General features: G+C 42.3%; 1 protein-coding gene across 5 annotated transcripts in view; it reads left to right on the forward strand.

Moving 5' to 3' along the window:
- The window catches only part of CAMK1D (calcium/calmodulin dependent protein kinase ID), a 491464-nt gene that overhangs the window by 165924 nt on the left and 303820 nt on the right, over window positions 1–21720 (forward strand). Inside the window, exon 1 of one of the 5 annotated variants that reach the window (XM_064284866.1) lies at window positions 8600–11403. The exons of 3 other annotated variants lie outside the window; for them this stretch is intronic. In XM_064284866.1, coding sequence (XP_064140936.1) covers window positions 11381–11403 — 23 coding nt within the window. In that variant the 5' untranslated portion in view covers window positions 8600–11380. Of the gene's footprint in view, window positions 1–8599; window positions 11404–19336; window positions 19909–21720 lie in introns of those variants that run through there. One more of the 5 variants, XM_023548910.2, reaches the window with a different exon arrangement.

Consider the following 21720-nt stretch of genomic DNA (forward strand, 5'->3'; position numbering starts at 1 on the left):
ATGCATGCTCCCACTCGCTTTTCCCAGGCCTGGCCTCTTCAAGACCCTGGTTGCATAGTGGTTAAGGGCTTGTCTGCTAACCAAAAGGTCTGTGGTTCACATCTACCAACCGCTCCTTGGAAACTCTAGGGGGCAGTTCTACTCTGTCCAGTAGGGTCGCTATGAGTCGGGATTGACTTGACAGCGACGGGTTTGGTTTTTTTTTTTTTCCTTCTTGGCCTCTTCCAGGTCTGTCTGATAACACCTGCCATTGCTGTTTTCAGAGTCCCTGGGTTGTGTAAACAGTTAACACACTGAGCTGCTAACAGAAAGGTTGGCGGATAGAGTCCACCCACGAGTTACCGTGGGGTCTATAATGAGTAGGAATTGACTTGCTGTCACCTGGCTTTGCTGTTTTCACTGTTCTCTTATTTCTTGTCCATACTACCAAGTTTACCTTTTAATTTGTAGGGACTGGTTTAATTTGCTCAGTATTTTCTGGGTCTAGTTTTTTGTTCCCTAACCACATGAAAGGCATGAAATTTATTCTTAGCATCCATCATTATTAGTAGGCGAATGTGCCCCACTAAATGATCTTTCCTCTTCATGGGGATGGCTAACAAGTCCTCCGGGAAATCAGTTCAAAGAAATGAGTTCAGAAGTGAGATAGTTAAAGTTCATGGTTTCTGGCCAGCATCCACAGGCCATTCTCAGGACAGCTGGGCCTCTTTCTTCACATTCTGACATTGTCAGTAGTGTTCTCTGTGAACCTAGAGAAGGCCCTCACCTCTTGACGTCTCAGTTTATTCTAGAAAATCCCTACTCCTGAGAGATTACTCTTCTGCGAAGGCTCAGTGCTCTGTTTTGGCCAGGCGAAGTTTTATTCTCCTTCGTTTGACTTCTTGTTACATTTTGTGAATGTTTTTGATTTAGGACCTGTTGCCTCATCCAAATAATTAATATTTATTGATCACAGCTTAGCAAGTGGCGAGTGCGTAATTCCCACCCTTTCATTTAATCTTTACAACAACTCCATGAGTATGTGGTTGTTACTATATTCATTTCACTGATGAGGAAACAGACTCAGAGAAGTTAAGTAACTTGCCATGGACCCTTTTGAGAAAGAGAGTGAGGCCCATTAATTATTATGCTGGGACAGTACATCTAAACAGGGACTGTTCTGAGGAAACAAGGATATACGATCTCTTTCTTTATATACATGCAGTTTTCTGAAGGCACCATTGCCTGTCATGCTTTTGGTCAATTACCAAAGAAAATCATGAAATACAATTGTGTGCTACGTGATGTCCATCCAGGCAACGTCCAACTACATATATGTCAGTGGTTCCATAAATTCAGAAATCCCAACCAGAGAATGGGACTTAGCGGATGTAGCCAGGAAGGAGCTACTACCTTTGCGTCTTGAACCAGCTTGTGCTTGGGGAACCTACCCTGGGCTTACTCTGGGTCCCTAGACTTCATCCTCATGGAACTGGGCCTGCAGGACTGTCCAGGCCTCCAAAGGGCCCAATGCCTTCCTGAGTGGCCCAGGCCCTCATCTAAAGGCCCAGTTCCCCGGCTCCGCTAGCTCAGCATGTGTTCTCACCACACCCTCACTCCCCTGGGACACAGCCACTGACCCAGCCTGGGCAACAGCAAGTAGAACTCCAGGACCTCCCTGTCCCTTGGTAAGTAACACTTCCACTATCTCAGAATTGACATAAGAAAATAATATGGTGTTCATACAACATCCAAATCACATAATGTCCTATTTCATAGAACATATCATGAACAATAAGTGACATTTGACTGTATTTCAAATTTACTAAAAAATACAGAAAAATAAATTAACAGACCACCATGTACCCACCACCCAGACTGAATAAATGTTAATTAGCATTTCACCATGTTTGCTTCAAATTTCTTTTAAAAAAATGTTGCAGATATACCTACATTTCTACATCTCTTAAACCGTTCTATTCCTTCCCTCTCCAGAGGCAAACTTTACCTGGAGCTGGAGTACCTTCATACTGTGTATCTTTATACTTTACTATATATGTATCTGAGTCCCTGGGTGATGCAAATGGTTAACTTACTCGGCTGCTAACCCAAAGGTGGGTGGTTGTGTCCCTACTCCGAGGCTCCTCAGAAGAAAGGCCTGGTCATCTACCTCCGAAAAATCAGCCATTGAAGACCCTGTGGAGCACAGTTCTACTCTGACACACATAGGGCCGCCATGAGTTGAAACCAACTTGGTGTATCTACTATATGCTGTAACAGTGTGTAGCTTAGTATTTGTCTGTGTATGTTCTCTAAATTGACAAAAATGGAATCAATAATGTATGTTTTTTTGTAACTGGCTTTTTTTTCATCTATTATTATATTTTTAAAATTTACCCAGTTAATGTAGATCTCATTGTTTAACTGCTGCAGAGCGTTCCACTGAATAACTATACCATGGTTAACCTTTTTCAGTCCTCTAAATGAGAAGCATTTGAAGTATTTATATCCCTCTAGATAAATAGATAAATAGATAAGGAGTCCTGATGGTGCAGCAGTTAAGTACTCAGTTGCTAACTGAAAGGTTGGTGGTTCGACCCCACAAGACACTCTGTGGGAGAAAAGATGTGGTGATCTGCTCCTGTAAAGATTATTGCCTAGGAAACCCTATGGCAGGGTTTTACTCTGTCATAGAGAGTTACTATGAGTTGGAATTGACTCAACAGTATACAATGACGACAACGAATAAATGCATACAGCTCTCACTCATTCTTTCAAATAGCTATGTGTTATTCCATGGTATGATTCCATTATTAGTAGAAATTCATGTTGTTTTCATTACTTTCCACTTCTTATAGTGCTGAAATAAACATCTTTATACATATAGCCTTATGGTGTAGTGGTTAAGTGCTACAGCTGCTAACCAAGAGGCCGGCAGTTCGAATCTGCCAGGCGCTCCTTGGAAACTCTGTTGGGCGGTTCTGCTCTGTCATATAGGGTCGCTATGAGTCAGAATTGACTCGACGGCAGTGGGTTTGGTTTTGGTTTGGTACATATAGCCTTACATAATGGTGCTTTTATTTCCATAGGATAGATTTCTTAAAGTGAAATTTAATAGCTGTAGCCAGATTAATTTCTGAAAATGTTCTAGCAACTTAGACTCACCAGATTTCCCACATAAATATACCTTTTCCCCATCTGATGAGAACAATGGCTGTGTTCTTGAGGTTTTATTTAGAGTTTTCCAGACTACCAGTGAGGTGGAGCATCAGTTAGTACGTTCATTGGCATTTGGTGAATTGCATGTTGACATCCTTGTCTACGTTGAGCAGCTCCACTGTGCATAATCTCTGTGAACAGCGCCCCCTGGAGTTGTGCATTGACAGTCTTGGTAGGAAGCCATTTGTGTAATAGGGACATTAACTCTTTGTCACATGGGTTGCGGTCATGTTCCCTGCTCCTCCTCCTCCTAGCCTATCATTTGCCTTTTGATTTTTACCTTGCCCAATTTTTTTAGGACTTGAGTATTTTCTCTTTTCCTATGTGATTTTTGGGTTTTGCATCTTGTTTAAGAAGGTTAAGTTATATGTGTCTTCTAGTATTTCTCTTCTAAAATGTTTCCAACATTTTTATTATGTTTTCTTATTTAGGAATTTCACCAGCACTAACTCTTAAGGGAACCCAGATTTTCTTTATATGCAATTACAGTGTGGCTCAAGCATCGAAACTCATTTACTGAATATCATTTGTTTTAGATGCCTTATCAGCTGCTTTCCTGAAAAACAATGATGTGATATGTGTTCTCATCTTTTCTGTTTTTAAATTTACACTTCGATCTTTTGCGTTCAAATACTGTGAGGCTCATGGAGAGGAAAAGGTACCACTACCTAATGGCTACACACACACACACAGATGGGAGACCTGCTTGGTTTAGCTTATGCTGGTTGGCATTTTTTTCTTTAAAAATCAAGTAAAGAAACAAGGCTGTTATAATTGTCTCTGATATTTACCCTCAGGAAAGATGCCAGAACTGAATGAAGCATCCTAGAGACTGACAGCTGATCTCTTTAGCAGTAAAATCCTATCCTTCGGGGGAGTTGAGACACAGTGATTTCTTCCTGCAGGTGGAAGGAAGGAGCAGTGACTGGAGACAGGGAACTTGTTTTACTGCTGCGTGTGAGGTGTATCTGATTTGATGATGAAAAACAACGTGTGCGTCCAGTTTTTATTTTTATGGATACTTTTCATAAGCATTAAAGTTTGTGGCAAAGGAAAAGAATTAAATTGTACTAGTATTACTTTTTTGCGGTTTAGAGACATTTCCATAACCTTCTTTTTTTGATACAGGAAATGCCTTTCACCATGAGGAGGACCGAGTACCAGTTCCAGGAAGGCCCGAGGAGGTGCAGACCAGGTGCTAGGCATCCAGCAGATTAGTGATTAGAGGCAGAGTAGCATTAGCATTCTGCATGCAGCCAGGCCTGAGGCAGGAGACAAACATCTCTGCAGTCAGAGGGTGGAAAATGGGGGTTGTCCGAGTACCGGGGTAGGGCTTTTCTGCACAGTGGGGTCTGGGAGCAACCTGGAGTGAACCCCGCAAATCGTGTCAGAAGGAGGATGTGGGTTATCATCTCCGTCTTGCAGGTGGCAAAACGGAGGCAAAAGTGGACAAATCCAGCAGCTCCCTGGGATGATTCAGGCAAGAACCAAGGGCCTTCCCATAGACCAGTGAGGAACTTTGACTAAGTCAGTATCAGTTCTACTTTTTAGGAAGCATAAGAATGACTGGTTAACTTAGCTAGAAATACGGTGTTTGTGAAGCCAATACTGGGCTTGATATTTTGTGTTTTTTTTTTTTTTAAAAGAGCTCACCCAGGAAAAAAAATCGCATCCTACAACCAATGGATTTACACATCTTTTGGAATAAAACGACAGGTCCTTGCCATGGTCCACAGGTCGTAATGTTCTGGTCGGATTTCTCAGACCTCCTCTCTCCTTCACACAGCTCCAGGCACGGTGGCCGCCTGCTGGCCTTTACAAGGGGGTGCCTGCACTCGTCTCACACCAAAAAAATCTTTGCCGTCGAGTTGATTCCAACTCATAGTGACTCTATAGGACAGAGCAGAACTGCCGCATAGGATTTCCAAGCAGTGGCTGGTGGATTCAAACTGCCAGCCTTTCGGTTACTAGCCGTAGCTCTTAACCACTGCTCCACCAGGGCCCGCCTTAGGCCCTTTGCATTTGTGGTCTTGCCTCCTGGGAAATGCTGCTTCTACACCTGCTGGTGGTTCTCTTTCTTGTTCCACTTAATTCTCAGCAAAGAGGCCTTCCCTAGTCCCCTGTCTATAGTTATACACACTACTTTAAAAAAAAAAAATTGTTGCACTAGAATACATATAACATAAAATTTGCCATTTTAACCATTTTAAGTGTACAACTCGTGGCATTAATTACATTCACAATGTTGTACAACCATTACCACCATCTATTTCCAACACCTCAACCAGAAACTCCATACCCAGAAAGCAGTAACTCCTCATCCCCTCTGTACCCCCAGGCCCTTGTAACCTCTCATCTATTTTATGTCCCTATGGATTTGCCTATTCTGGATGTTTCATGTAAGTGGAATCATGTATTTCTCCACTTGTGTCTGGCATCTTTTACTCAGAATAATGTTTTCAAGGTTCATCCATGTCGTACCATGTATCAGAACGTCATTCCTTTTTTATGGCTGAATAGTATTCCATTGTATGTATGTACCACATTTTCTCTATCAGTTCATCACTTGGTGGACGCTTGGGTTGTTTCCACATTTTGGCTATTGTGAATAACACTGCTGTGAACACTGATGTACAAGTATCTGTTTGTGTTCCCGTTTTCTATTCTTCTGTTTAGATACACAGGAGTGGAATTGCTGGAATATATGCGGTGCAGTGGTTAAGAGCTCAACTACTAACCAAAAGGTCAGCAGTTCGAATTCACCAGCAGCTTTTGGAAACCCTATGGAGCAGTTCTATTATACCATATAAGGTCACTATGAGTTGGAATCGACTCGACAGCAGCGAGTTTGTTTTTCTATTTTGTTATGGTAATCCTGTGTTTAACTTTTGAAGGGCATGTACATATTATTATTTTTTTTTACCCTGATTTTTTTTCTTTATAGCTTTTACCAACACCTGACATATATGTTTAGTCAGTCTCCTTTCCCGCTGGCATGTAAGCTCTGTGGGGCAGAAACCTTGTTCCATTTACCTCAATAGCCTGGTGTGTAGTAGTTCTCAGTACACGTTTGTTGAGTAATGTGCGGAGCTGTTTATCCCCTGTTGTCTCACAATGTGTGACCTGCTCACTGAGGCACCAGCAGGGCCAGGGGATACCTTGACATGCTCCCTCAGCACCTCTAGGAAACCATGCAAAGTGGAAGGGCTACGGGTGTGATCAGCAGCGGCGTGTAGTCAGTTTCTTTGAAAGTCCAGTTAATCTTCACAAGGCCAGAGCTAACTAATTTTTAAACTAGGAGAGTTTACAGTTTCATTAAGGGCTTACTGCTGAGCAGGTGCTAATGGCTTCAAGTGGCACGCTCTCAGGAAATATACTTGGTTCCGGAGTGGATGTCAGCAGATATGTAGCTTCACCCAAAGAAGTGGCTCTGTTGATAGGCTAGGATCCCTGGTGGCATAGTAGTTAAGCGCTCAGCTGCTAACCGAAAGGTCAGTGATTCAACCCACCAGCCACTTGCCACATGAGAGAAAGATGTGGCAGTCTACTCCTGTAAAGATTACAGCCTTAGAAACCGTATAGGGCAGTTCTGCTCTGTCCTGTAGGGTTGCTATGAGTTGGAATCAACTCGATGGCAACAGGTTTGGGAGCTATCAAGCACCTTAACGGGCCAATTTGGGGAGGTATTTTTTGGGCAGGCAAGCCTGTTGGAATGCCCTAAATTACCCTGCCCAGGCATCTGATTGCCTCTGGGTAGGCCATGTTTTACCTTTCATAAATCACAGAGCAGCCATCTGTGGATAGTGCAGGGTCAAGGAAGGAGAATCAGGGAGCTTCTAATTGGCTCATTTTGCCTTGCACAGTGTGGGCAGTGGTGGTTCAGTGGTAGAATTCTTGCCTTCAGTTCAGGAGACTTGGGTTTGATTCTTGGCCAATACCTCATAAACAGTCACCACTTGCCTGTCATTGGAAGCTTGCATGTTGCTATGATGTTGAATGGGTTTTGGCAGAATTTTTGGGCTAAGATGGACTAGGAAGAAAGGCCTGGCAGCCTACTCTGAAAATCAATGAAAACCAATGGTTTGCCGTGGTCCAGTGGCACAGGGCGGGACAGCATTTTGTTCCGTTGTCCATGGGGTTGCCGTGAATTGGGGGCTGACTTGACAGCAGCTGACAACAACCACCTTGCATGGGGAGAAAAACAGATGTGTTATTCTGCTAACATTGTGTATCTTGGCCCTGATTGAAAGGGTGCCTGGCTGGGGAGAAGCTGCGTGGCCTGGGACTGTAGGCCTCTACGGGTTCAGAGCACTTAGGCTGCAGTTCCTATCCTTGGTGAGGGTAGAGCAGTATGTTCATTTCCACTATCTCTGTGATGGGTAGTGATTTCCGTGGCGAGTAATTGAGACAAGCCAAGTGAACTTCCATGCTTACATGGTCTGGCCTTCATTTTGCATGTAATGGTCTGGTCTCAGGGAATGATCTTTTGTTTCTGTGGGTAGCTACAAGGCAGATGTACCCTTATTTTGGGCCAGAGATAATACAGTAATCAGCACCTCATAGTAAATTGATTAGTAGTTTGTGTATGCGTGATTGAATGACGGATAAAGCTTTACACCGAGACTATAAAGCCTACGGAGAAATGGGCTTTTGTTTCAGCTGGAACAATCTTAACGTGATTAAAAAAAACCAAACCAAACCCATTGCCATGGAGTCGATTCTGACTCATAGCAAACCTATAGGACAGAGTAGAGCTACCCCATAGAGTTTCCAAGGAGCGCCTGGTGGATTCGAACTGCCAACCTTTTGGTTAGCAGCTGTAGCTCTCGACTACTACACCACCAAGTTTTCCTTAATGGGATCATGTTGTAGGAAATGGGAGGACTTGTCAATTGCATTTGAAGATGTAAGTAGCTCTAGTAATCAGGAAATGAATAATAAGATGTGTGGGTAGTTCAGGATTAGCAAGAGGGGCAACATAAAGGACCACCCTTGACTCTAGTGAGTATACTTTTGAAAAGAATGGAAGGTATTATGTAGACTTTTAAGACGCAAAGGCAGTAAGGAGGGGGCCAGATTCTAAAACACTAGGGGTAACTTTGGAACGCGGACAGAAGGTCCAACTCAAAGATTTTTCCACACTGTCCATTAGTAGAGGGTGTGGGTTCATTAAAGTAGGAGGGAAGAGAACCTTCCACCTTCAGACCTTGGGACTGAGGTAGACAAATACTGTAAGAAACTTAGAAGGAAGCCAAAGTTGTTAGGGTTTCATTTCAGTGTTTCCTCTTCAGGAAAATGTCAGTGAATTTACCCATCACAACCCAGACTGCCGTTGACACAGTATGGATGAGAATTTGGGCAGTGTTTTTTGAAAAATTACAGTGGAAAAACAAAAAACCTTTGTACTCCACCGACTTTTCTTGCTCTCTGAATTATCAGATTCACTATTCCTCGAGTGGCAGCATTGTTTAAAATTGAAAGAGCATGACTTTGGAATCAAATCAGCGTTAGAATCTCAGTTTACTACCTAATTAGCAAATTTTTCACCTCTCTGAACCTCAGTTTTCTCAGCTGTAAAGTGAACATGATAATGTTAACATTCAAGGTTGTCCGTAGACTTGGAAAATGGTTATCAGTTAACCCAAACCACTGCCGTTGAGTCGATTCCGACTCATAGTGACCCCATGGGGTTTCCAAGGCTGTAAATCTCTACAGAAGTAGACTGCCACATCTCTCTCCCTTGGAGCCACTGGTGGCTTCGAACTGCTGACCTTTCGGTTAACTGTTAATCGCTTTAACCACCGCATCACCAGGACTCCTTTTATCAATTGATAGCAGGCTTTTAGTCAATAGTATTGATGTTGGTGATGATGATTATCTAGGTTAGGAAAACTTCAACCTTTGCATAATAAGTTGCCTTTCTGAGGGAAGGAATTGGTTCTCTGTGCTCCAATTCGATACATACAAGGAAGCACAGAATAGCACCTCCTGTTTTGGTCAAGTTCTTGTTTATGGAACTGTCCAATGTGCAGTTCAGCGATCAAAAGGAGTGCAGGGCAGTTCATCTCATTCATGTAGGGAGATCTAGCCAGTTACAAAGCAATCACTAAAGTATAAAGAAAGAGAAGGGGATTTTCAAGGTAAAAGTACATAAGTTATTTTTTTATATCGGCCAGTAGCATACACAGGGGAAACGTTTGCCATGAATTTAGTGCAGGGCAAAGCTGTATCAGTTTGACAAGGAGGACACATGCCTGTTTCTCTTCAAAATTATGTAAAAGAATACAGAAAATTGCCTAAAACATATTTAATTGGACTGGGAAGTCTGGTTGTTAATCAGCTCTGTTCGTTTGACTCATTTGTTCAAAATCTTATGCCTTCTTACTGTCCGCTGCATTAAGTGCATACTCTTCGATCTGAGGGTCAAAATGTGCACAGTGTGGTCCCCAGCTATCTTTCCATCCCATCAGCCCATCGAACGTGGGCTTGAATCCTGGCATCTCTGGCTCTGAGGTTTCAAGGTGCTGGCGTGGTTGCCCAATCCTGCACCATCCTCACAATTGTTGCTGTGCTTGAGCTCATTGTTGTAGCCACTGTATCAATCCATCTCATTCAGGGTCCTACCTCCCCTTACAGGATGCTTGCAATTACAGTGAACCTACCTGGATAATCCAGGGCAGTTTCCCATTGCAAAGACCTTAACCTAATTACATCTGCAGAATCCTTTTGGTCACGTAAGGTAACGTATTTACAGGTTCTTCTGAGGATTAGGATATAGACATCTTTGCAGGCTATTGTTCTGCCTACTGGGGGCCTGGTGGCACAACAGTTAAGCCCTTGGCTGCTAATTGAAAGGTTGGTGGTTCAAACCCACCCAGTGGCTCTGCAGAAGAAGGACCTTGTGATCTGTTTCTGTAAAGAAACCTTATGGATAAGTTTTACTCTGTCACGTGGGGTTGCTTTGAGTTGAATTTGACTCAGTGGTGCCGGTAATGGATTGAATTGCATCCCCAAAAATGTGCGTTAACTTGGCTAGGGCATGATTCCTAGTACTGTGTGGTTGTCCATTTTGTGATCTGATGTAATTATCCTATGTGTTATAAATTCTAACCTCTGTGATGTTAATGAGGCAGGATTAGAGACCGTTATGTTACTGAGGCAGGACACAATCTGTATTTTGAGTCAATCTCTTTTGAGATACAAAACAGAGAATAGAGCAGAAGGGAGAAGGGACCTCCTACCACCAAGAAAGAATACCTGGGAGTAGAGTGTGTCCTTTGGACCCAGGGTTCCTGTGCTGAGAAACTCCTAAACCCAGGGGAAGATTGATGACAGGGATCTTCCTCCAGAGCCAACGGAGAGAGAAAACCTTCCCCTGGAGCTGGTGTCCTGAATTCATACTTCAAGCCTTCTAGACTGTGAGAGAATAAATTTCTGTTTGTTAAAGCCATCCGTTCGTGGTATTCCTGTTATAGCAGCACTAGATAGCTAAGACAACACATAATGACAACAAGTTTCTGTCTACTAACAAGTGTCTACCGTGTTGTTGTGGGTATAAGCGAGATATTATATATAAAGTTCTTAGCCTTGTGCTTTGCCCAGTGAATTATCCCTGTCTTCCCTACACTCCTCTCACATGTGTACCATCTGCCTTATTCAGACAGGGCCACTGGCCTGCAACATGTTCTACTTGTTGCCTTGCCCTTCTTCACTTTCCTCTGTCTTCCCTTTCACTTTCGTCTGTTGAAACATATTTATCCCTCAAGGGCCATTTCAAGTTCCCCCTTTTCCATGAATGAATTCCCTAGTGTTATTTATGAATGATCTCTGTGAAGAAAAGTTTTTCTTTAAAAAGTTCTTGAATTTCTTCACCTTCGAAGATGTCTGAGGTAATTGTGAAGCAAGTTTAGAGGGCTGAACAACCAGTTCATTCCAGCCTTATTTAGATGAGTTTTCCATACAACACAAAGGGTAAACTGGGCTACATAACAGGATTGTTATTAAGATCTCATCAGTGAGGTATAGGTAGTCAATCCAACTAAAATATCTAGTGCTGTTGTTTATTGCCATTCAGCCGACTCCAACTTGTGGCGACCCCATGCACAACAGAACAAAACGTAGCCTGATCCTGTGCCATCTTCATGATCGTTGATGCACCTGAGTCCATTGTTGCAGTGACTGTATGTTGAGTGCCTTCCAACCTAGGTATTTCATCTTCCAGTGCTATATTGGGCAATATTCTGTTGTGATTTATAAAGTTCTTATTGGCTGATTTCAGGAGTAGAACACCAGGCCTTTATTCCTATTCTTTTTAGTCTGGAAGCTCTACTGAAACCTGTCCACCATGGGTGACCCAGCTGCCTGCATCATAGCAACATGCAAGCCACCACAGTGTGGTAAACTGATAGATTGGTGGAAAATATCCAGTACAAGGCTTTGTTAGTTGGATAGTCTTTTTGCGTTGATAGTTCTCATTTTTCCCAAAATTTTCTCCACTTTATTAATTGATTTTTAATGGAAAAAACAGTATATATACATAGTCAAATGGGTGAAAATTAAGTTTCACAACCCGTTCTCATGCACTCAGACTCTCTCCCTAATGCTGTTACTTGTTCGTGTATATTTTTCCAGAGATCGTGTGTGTGTGTGTGTCTCATACAAGTGAGAGAATAATATACACATTGCTCTCTGCCTTATTATTTTTTTCACTTAATATACCTTGGGGATAATGCCACATCAGTACACAAATCTACATAATTATTTTAAGTGGCTGGATAGTACTCTATTGTATTTTTAGACCAATATTTACGTAACCAGTCCCCTATTGATGCATATTTAAGATATTTCCAGTGTTTTATTATTTCAAACTTTTATTTATTTAATTATTTAGCCAGGTTATTGATAGGCCTCTTGTTTTCTCTATGCAAGGGGACAGCCAAATGTAGTAATTGTTGTACTCATAAAGACCCTGTTTATATTTTTTTATTTTTATGAAGGAGCTTATAAAACTAATTAGAGTATATTGATGTGAGAGTTTGGTTGGCGTGGAGCTTAGAGGAATTTACTTTCAAATTACCTGTTACTTCTTCTCTGAACGAAAGTTAAATAAGCTCAAAAAAGTAATTAAAACAGGTGCCCTCCAGAGCATCCCAGTGAGTGAGATTGGCCATTTGATGGATAGTCAGCTGTGATTAATCATAAATATCCTGGTCAGTCTTAGCTTCAGGATTATGATTTTGCCCACCATTTGATGATGATGTCTGCCAGCCAGCCCCTATGCAGGCTGCGTTTAGCATTAGCAGGGCATTGGATCTTCACAGCAACCACAGAAGGGGGATATGAGTGTCTTTAGGTCTGGTTTCCCTGCCATACAAGGTGGAAATGAGAGAGGGGGGTACTTCTCAGAAGAGCCCAGCGCTGTAGGGAGAGATCTTTGTCAAACAGGAGATCTGTGAGGGCGCCAATGAGATGTACCACCTAGGGGGTCTGCACAATCGATGACGAAAGATGAAATGGGCAGAATACATATACTGTATTTTTTTTTGCCAGTCATGCAACCCTGTCGTGCATTATTTTCTAGGCTTGCTATGAGCATTATATGTGTGGGCATGTTATTTGCAAAAAAAAATATGGTACTGGGAGTTACAGTTTCATCTAAGTCATTACCTCTCATCCAAGTAAAATATACCCTTGCAACAGATGCACATATGGTCCACACGGACACTTTCTGTTTCTTTTAGTGTTACTAGCTTTTAAATCTGTGGCTACAATGAGACTTTGTAATTCCCAAAGAACGACATCTTCTGTTTTGTCACCACCTCAGAAAAACAGGCTTCCATTAATGCTGTCTGTTGTTGTGCTAAGAAAATGGCAGACTCACTTGGGTTCCATATATTAACCTTTAGCATGTAATTCAAGAAGTGCAGATATAAAGTATGGGACCCTGTCAGGGAAGTGAAGGGGAAAAAGTTGTACTATTAAATGAAGCATATTCTTTCAATTATGGCAGTATGCATTCATTTAGAATTTATTTGTCCTCTGCATTTGGATCAGTGAAGCTATTAACAGTAAAGATTTAGAGCCACAGAAAAACATTAAGGGACCAAAGATGTCACAAGCAATGACTGTGCCAGTGTTTTGATACCTTCTCTTTTCATAACCCAAACCTGCTCCAGTGGTTTTAGATACAGGAATGTACTCAGAATGAGAATTGATCTGGGCAAAAATCAGGCTAATCGTATGAATATTTAAGAACATCTCATCATGGTTCTTGAAGCTATTATGGAAAGTTGCTTGTCATTGTGGCATTCACCCGTTGAAGAGGAAGATGGGAATTTTTCTGTAAAATAGAACAGCTATTTTCAGTAAGTCTCCCTGTTCCTAAGCATCAATTTACTAAAGTTAAGGATATGTCTCTAATTTGAACGGGTTGGTAAGGAACTGGTCCAAATTAATAAGGGCTTCAATTATAGAGTATTTTTTAAGAAATGGAATTTTAATAGTTTTAGCTCAAACATTAACCCAAACTAACATGTGGCTTACTATCTAATTGCCAGGTAGAGGGTTTTAGAACACACAATGTAATGAATAGATGTTATATCTAAATTGGATACCAGTTTTCATGCATACCTATTTGTTTTTGAAGTGTGTGAAAGCAAGACTTCTCTTTTTGCTACGTTTGCTTGGCAGAGCGTTATTTTTTTTAGATTGGGCATGGTTTTCCTTAGGTCAGTGAGCTAAATTAGCACTACGAAATGTCATTAGTGGTGTGTGAATTAACCAGAACAAGTAACCAATTGCCATTGGGTCGATTCCAATTCACAGTGACCCCACGTGTGCAGAGTAGAACTGTGCTCCACAGGGTTTTCAATGGCTATGGTCTTTCAGAAGTAGATGGCCAGGACTTTCTTTCGCAGTGCCTCTGGGTGAGTTTGAACTTCCAACCTTTCTGTTAGTAGTGGAGTGCTTAACTGTTTGTGCCACCCAGAGATACCTGTGTGAATTAGTGAAGATTTCTAACTAAAGATTCTACCAGAAAGAGTTAACGTCACTTTTAAAAGTGCCATATTTGTGCCTGGATTGCTGCGTAGGCATCGAGAGAATCTGACTCCACTGTTGTCCTTATCCAGTTGGATTCTCTGAGGTCAGTATGACTATTGTTAGGGTTTGCAGGCAGTTTTTCCATTTTAAGAATTGATTTTGCTCCGGAACAATAGGTCTAAAAGGTGTCTGTTTTTTTTCATGGATTTTCTAAAGCCAAATATCATCAACTTCATTTTTTGCTGTCTAGGATTTTGCCATCTTCTTCACTAGCCCTTAATGTTGTCCTGGTCTGCTACTGGGGAAAATAGTTTGCTTAGTACGAAAGAACTTCTTAATTTATTGTATGAAGCCTGGGGGTAATGTCTGCTAGCCCAGTTCCACTGTACAATAATGGCAGCAGGCTGGAGGCTATGGTGTTAATAAAGTTAATAACACAATCAATCTGATTTGTACATAGAATGACTAAAAAGCATGAGAAGGCAATGATCCAATAATAGCTGACTCTAAGTTAATAGGGCAGATCATTTTAGCACTATCTGATTATTTCTTGGCCTAATTTGGGATGGATGTAATTTTACTGAGTGGTTGGTTTTGTGCACTGTCATGAATCAGAAAGGCAGCTCTTGAATTCCTGATTCTTGTTGAAAATCAGAGGAGTCTTTTTGAGGTCCCACCAATTCAATTTGACTAGCATGTATGAAGCACCTAAAATGTGCAAGTCATAGTATGTTGTTTGGAGGCTAAATTTTTGTCCATTTTTGTGATTAAGTTGTTCTTGCATGCAAAAAGAATTTATTTTTAAGTTATGGGCACTTTGAACAATGTGGGCCCTACTCTTCCTAGATGATTTGATATTTAGTGGGGGCAGTGGTGGTTCAGCAGTAGAATTCTTGCCTTCTATGGGGGAGATCTGGGTTTGATTCTCAGCCAATGAGTAGTACAAATGGCGAATATACTCAGCTTCTAACCGAAAGGTTGGAGGTTGGAGTCTACCCAGAGGCACCTCAGAAGAAAGGTCTACTTCAGAAAAAGTTGCCATTGAAAACCCTATGGAACACAGTTCTACTGTGACACACCTAGGGTCGCCATGAGTCGGGGTTGACTCGACGGCAGCTGGTTTATCTGATATTTGTTCTTGACAACTTTAGGATGAGAATTATTAGAAACTGGGAAAACAGAATCCATAGATTCTTGGTTTTGCTTTTTATAGCAGTAATTGGTAATTTTTTTTTTTTTTAGGTAGGTTAGCCAGCACAAGTCTGGGCTTGGCTTAGCTCTGAGTTCTGATCCCAGTATATAGCTGTAGATCTGGAGTTAACTGTGCCCTGAATGGCTTTATGAATTTTTTAACAGTCGGAAGGAAGGTAAATGTCTGTCTGAAATTTGCAAAGCACTTAAATGTCTGCTTTCAGCCAGTGTATCCTCAGGGCATGTGGATTTTGTTCTGCTTTTTCAGCAACTCAGGAAGAAAAGGAATTACTAGAACCTTTTTTTTTTAGTCCCACTTCTAGTCTTTGCCCTCCCATTGGTCGTTTGGAATTGTGATCATTTCACTCGTAGAGGATTGGGTGTATACCTTCTGGGGTGGGCTTTATAGCATACCTGGGTGGTGCAAATGCTTAGCATGCTTGGCTGCTAACGGAAAGGGTTAGCAGTTCAAGTCCACCCAGAAGCTCCTTAGAAGAAAGGCCTGGTGATTGATCTACTTTTGAAAAGCTAACCATTGAAAACCCTATGGAGCACAGTTCTCCTTGGACATACGTGGGATCACCGTGAGGTGCCCATGAGTCGTAACTGACTCCAGGGCAACTGGTAAGTCAGTCAGAGGCGTACAAACAGGCCAGTGTGCTTGGCTCCTAACTGAAAGGCTGGCAGTTCAAGTCCAACCAGGAGCGTCTCAGGAGAAAGACCTGGTGACATACTTTAAGAAAAAAATTAGCCTTTGGAAACCCTATGGGACACATGAGTTTGCTATGAGTCAGAACTGACTCAGTGGCAACTGGCCACTCTACCATGATGAGCCCAGGAATTGTTTCTTAAAATTGACTAGATAGAGCAAAACACAACAGCCTTCTTTTAGAGCCATCAGTTATGAAGTCACAGGCATAAGTCGTCGTTTCAAATTCTTTAGTCAATATAGAAAATGTGACATTTCTCTTTAGTTTTGGAAATTCAGTTCTCAAAAGATTATTTCCTCCTGGCTGCCTGGTTTACAAGCAGAATAAGCGGCCACCAGATGATGATTTGATTTTCTTTGAAATGTGGAAGAAAAGGGAGAAGGATTCAACTTTTGTAATTTTTACAGCTTATCTTCAGGTACAGAAAATATTTAGCATTTCGAGAATAACTTTTTGTTTGACCTTTCCTGTAATTTGTCACAGAGATCTAATTTAGATGGAAACCCATTGTGTTCTTTTAATAGAACAATGGTTTTCTTTATAATTTAGATAAACATCTTGGCACAACCTGAAGAAATGCAATTTTCAAAACACTGAAATTTTTATTTCTCCCATAATTATGTATTTTCTAATGGTCTTGGAAACCCTAGTGGCATAGTGGTTAAGAGCTACAGCTGCTAACCAAAAGGTCGGCGGTTCGAATCTACGAGGTGCTCCTTAGAAACTCTATGGGGCAGTTCTACCCTGTCCTGTAGGTTCACTATGAGTCAGAATCGACTCCACAGCAACGAGTTACGAGTTAATGTTCTTTTGCCTCTATAAAAATCTGCCCTCCTCTCTTACCTACATGGGGTATTTACTTTTAACCGGTTTGAAGATTTATGGGCAGAAATATATCATAAATTAACAAATCTAATATTCTAACTGATCAAGACAAACAGTGATCTCAGGATTATTCAACTGTAGAATATCATTTAAGGATTCAGGCACATAAGTGCATGGCTTAAAATATGTCAGGAAAGACTCAAAGAATTTTTGTGCTTCAAGAGAAACGTTTGAGGTTCTTTCTGCACGGGGTTGCATAAAAATTTAGATCAATACATTACGGAGGAAGAAAGCGAAAATACTATTTTTCTCAGCATTGAATGGAAGGTTATTAGAGTATGTTACTTTTTTGATGGATCTACCAAAAAAAACAAACCAGTTGCCATCGGATCGATTTTGACTCATGGTGACCCCAGGGTGTCAGAGTAGAAATGTGCTCTATAGGGTTTTCAATGGTTGATATTTTTAGAAATAGATCACCAGACCTTTCTTCTGAGTACAGACCTACAGCATAGGAGAAATATGGAAAGCTTGATAAGGGGATCAGAAGAGCCCCAAATAATGTAGATCATCAAAACTGGCTTGGGCACAAGTATGATTAGTTTCCCAGAGCTGGTATAACAAAATACGCAGACTGGGTGGCTTATGACAATACAAATTACTGTCCCACAGTTCTAAAGCTAAGATTCCAAATCAACCTATGGTCAGGGCCATGCACCCTCTGAAGTCTCTAAGGGAAGATTCTTTCTTGACTCTACCAGCTTCTTGTATCCTCAGCGTTCTTTGGTTATAGGTGCACCTTCATATGGCTACGCTTCCTGTGTCTGTCTGTCTGTGTATCTTCTCTTTTACAAGGACACCACTCAGATTGGATTAAGACCTCATGTTAACGTACCTGATGACATCTTCAAAGATGCTCTTTCTGAACAAGGTCATGTTCACAGGTACCAGGGGATAGGATTTCAACCTTTTTGGGAGACACAGTTCAACCCATAACACATTGTTAAGTGTGGAGGCACAAAGAAGAACGGCATTTAACTCCTGCTGTCACATAGGCAAGCATGTAAAGGAACACAGTGAATGTATCCGTGTGGGTAACAATATAATCACATCTTTGTTTTAGAAAACTGATTCCGGTAGCAGGTGGCTTGCTGGTGACAGAGAGACCAGTGAGTTGTGTTGTTAGGTGCCATCGAGTTGATTCCTAGTTATAATGACCCCATGTAATAGAGTAGAACTGCCTCATAGGATTTTCTTGGCTGTAATTTTTACATCTTTATGGAAGCGGATCACCAGATCTTTCTCCTGCAGAGCTGGTGGGTGGGTTTGAACCACCAACCTTTCAGTTAACAGCCAAGCATTCAACTGTTGGTTACAGCAGAGATCCTTTAGACTGGTGAGGGAGCCACAGAGGTAGTCCAGAGAAGAAATAGCGAGGACTTGAACCACAGGAGCAGTGTAGGTATGGAAGAGCAGAAGGGCATTTGAGTCTTATCGGTGGAAGACCTGTATATACTTAGTGATAGAAATGACAGAGATAACCCACCCATTGCCGACAAGTCAATCCTGACTCATAGCAACTGTATAGGACAGAGTAGCACTGCCCCATATGGTTTCCAAGGACAGCCTGGTGGATTCGAACTGCTAATCTTTTGGTTAGCAGTCTTAACATTTAACCACTATGCCACCAGGGTTTCTCTGTAAAGATTACAGCCTTGGAAACCCTATGGGGGCAATTCTACTCTGTCCTATAGGGTCACTATGGTTGGAATCGACTCCGTGGCACCAGGTTGGTTTGTTTGTTGAGATGGTGGAGTAAAATAGACAGGTTTCTAGGCTGGGTTACTGGATCGCAGGAGATGAGAGAGAGAATATAAGAGAAAGAAGTTTTGGGATGAAGATACTGTGTTTTACTTTGGTTATGATATACATGAGAGGCTGGCCAGGGGATTCATCTAGAAAGGCCTGTTGGTGGTTGGAAAGATGAGATTTATATGAGAGACTAACATATAGAGAAAGGTTAGGGGGCCATGAAGATATATGTGGAGGTTGAAGCCATGAGGGTGTAGGTGAACAACAGATTTTCCAGGAGGAGGACATAGTCGAGGAAGAGGAGAGGGCTGGGGATGAAAGCTTGGGGATCACTGACATTTGAAGGGAGGAGGAGCAAGTGAATTCCGATAGAGAATGGAATAAAGATGGAAGAAGTGATCTGCGTGTAGAAGCCAAGATGAGGAGAGTTTTAGGAGAGGGGAGGTCAAGGACATCAGGGTTACACAAAAGACCAATAGGACGAGCACTGAGAAACCACTGGGCCCAGCCAGCCTGGTTCCAGTCACGTGATGGGGTGGGGGTTGGGGAGAAGTCAGATGGTAGAGAACAGAGTGGGGCGTGGGTGCCAGGCTAGTGCCGGCCACCATTCAGACTCTTCTCTCAAGATCCAAGTGTAATTCCATCTGGCTGGAGCGAGCTAGCATCTGTTTTTAACTTCCAGTACGATGTTCCTATTTCACAGTTGATTTAGTGTGAACTGCTTTGACCTCCTTGTATTTTTAAAAACTTTGTTGTTACTCTTCATCCTTGCTTTTGTTCCTAGGAATTTATTTTCTTGAGTTGTCTGAAGGCTTTACATGCTCAGATAATTTTTCTTGCTGTCTTCCTTCCTGCCAGGCAGCCCCCCTCCCGCCCTCTCTTCCTCCCTCCTTCCCTTTCACTCTCTCTCATACACACAGATACACAAATCACTTTGTTGTGTAATTACATTGAAAGTGCCCAAACTCTTCATTCATGAGGGTTTGTTTATTTTTTTTAATCAGCTTTCTTGAAATGGAGGAATGTCTTCAAGTGATTTCTGTTTATTGGAAGAACAGTAATAATTTATGCCAATCTTACATCCCCTAAGAAGACCAGAGAGAGGGCTTTGTGTTTGGAAAGCTTGGAGGAGGTAACTGCACATTGCCAGGCTAATGATACAACCAGGTCGCACTGCACACTCAGGGCGTGATGGCAGCTCACCCAAAGACGGGGTCTGAGCCCCCATCGCCTTCATGTTCAGGGCTCTCTGGGCAGCACTGTGTATCAGACCAGCATTGAAAACAGCCTTGGAGGGGTTAGGAAACCCAGGCTTTGTTTTCTGACCCTTACCACCTATGCGCTGAGCCTCAGTTTCCTCATCTGTATGAACAGCGAACCTCTGAACTTCACGAATGAACAGTCTGGACACTTTCAATGTAATTACACAACAAAATGGAGGTGGCAGACACATCTCTGCATACTTTGTGGGGGTGCTGTAATAAATGGATCAGTTGGTGTCTGCCAAACCAATTGCCATTGAGTTGACCCTGACTCGTGTTGACCCCATGTGTGACAGAGTAGAACTGTGCTCCCTAGGGTTTTCGATGACTGATTTATTGGAAGTCGATCACCAAGTGACTCTGGGTGGACTCAAATCTCCAGCCTTTTGGTTAGCAGCCAAGCGCATTAACTATTTGCATTGCCCAGTGACTCTAATATACGCCAAAACACTTTGTAAATATCAAGTGGTACACATTAATTGGTACCCTACAATATTCATATGACTTCTCTCTCTTTTAGAGAGGTAATGAGTAAAAAGATTTATCGGACCTTTTCAGTGCATCCATCCCCAGAACAAGCTAAAGTTCTTAGGGACATTGTAAAGAGCCCTGGTGGCACAACAGTTAAGTGCTTGGCTGCTAACCAAAAGGTTGGCAGTTTAAACCCACCCAGTGGATTGAACCCTCACATTGGCTCCGTGGGACAAAGACCTGGCAATCTCCTCCCATAAAGATTACAGCCCGGAAAACCCTACGGGGCCGTTCTACTTGTGTCATATGGGGCCACTATGAATCAAAATTGACTTGATGGCACTTAACCATCACCACCACCACCACCACAACACGGATGCTGTGCTCCCAGCCAAAGCACAGCACCCAGGCACCTGCTAGCCAACGGGAGATGACAAGGTGTGGGCAGGAGGCGGGCGCTGAGGGGCCGGCCCTGGGCCCCCCGACCACAGGGCACCTCTCAGGCCAGAGAAAAGGACTCTGGTCCCAAGTGTCCTGGTTAAATGTTCAATATGCTTCTCTGCACTTGCAGAGTTAAACCCATATTCTCAAGCAGACTAGTGTCCGCACTCAGGCATCAGTGCTGTGTGGTTTTTGTTTGGTTGGTTGGTTTAAAAAGAAATACACTGCTTATTGAAGACTCACATACCCCTGCCAATTAATTACCCCGTGTCAATACCACGTGTTACACCAACTCACACTCTAATTACATTCTTACCTATCTGTGAGAATTAATTAAATGTTTGTGAAGTGTGCTGAAATTTATTTGGGTGCGAGGGCCTGTGTGCAATCTTGAAATGTTAGTATTACTTTCCAGTCTACCTGGGAGGCAGTGGGGGCGCTACCACCTTCAGATGGATACAGTCTTTCTCTGCGGGAACCTTTTCTAGGAGTGTTTGCTTTGCTCCACAGTGACTGTGACCACGCTGCCCAGCAGGGGTGGTGGGTGGCCCAGGGAGGTGGTCAAACTCCTGTAAACACCCACGTGTTCTTTTGTATGGGGGCATATTTGCATGCGTGTAATATCTTTGCATAAAGAAGTTTGGTAGGTGTGATGGTGGATGAAAAGTAGCAACAATGCTTGCTATTATGCCTCTTGTTATTATTACTGAAACTGGCAGTAGGATTAGAGGAGCTGCCCTGAAACCAAAAGCTCCAGACTCTTAAGCTGC

The sequence above is a fragment of the Loxodonta africana genome, chromosome 4 (assembly GCF_030014295.1).
Source record: "Loxodonta africana isolate mLoxAfr1 chromosome 4, mLoxAfr1.hap2, whole genome shotgun sequence".
Classification (NCBI taxonomy): domain Eukaryota; kingdom Metazoa; phylum Chordata; class Mammalia; order Proboscidea; family Elephantidae; genus Loxodonta; species Loxodonta africana.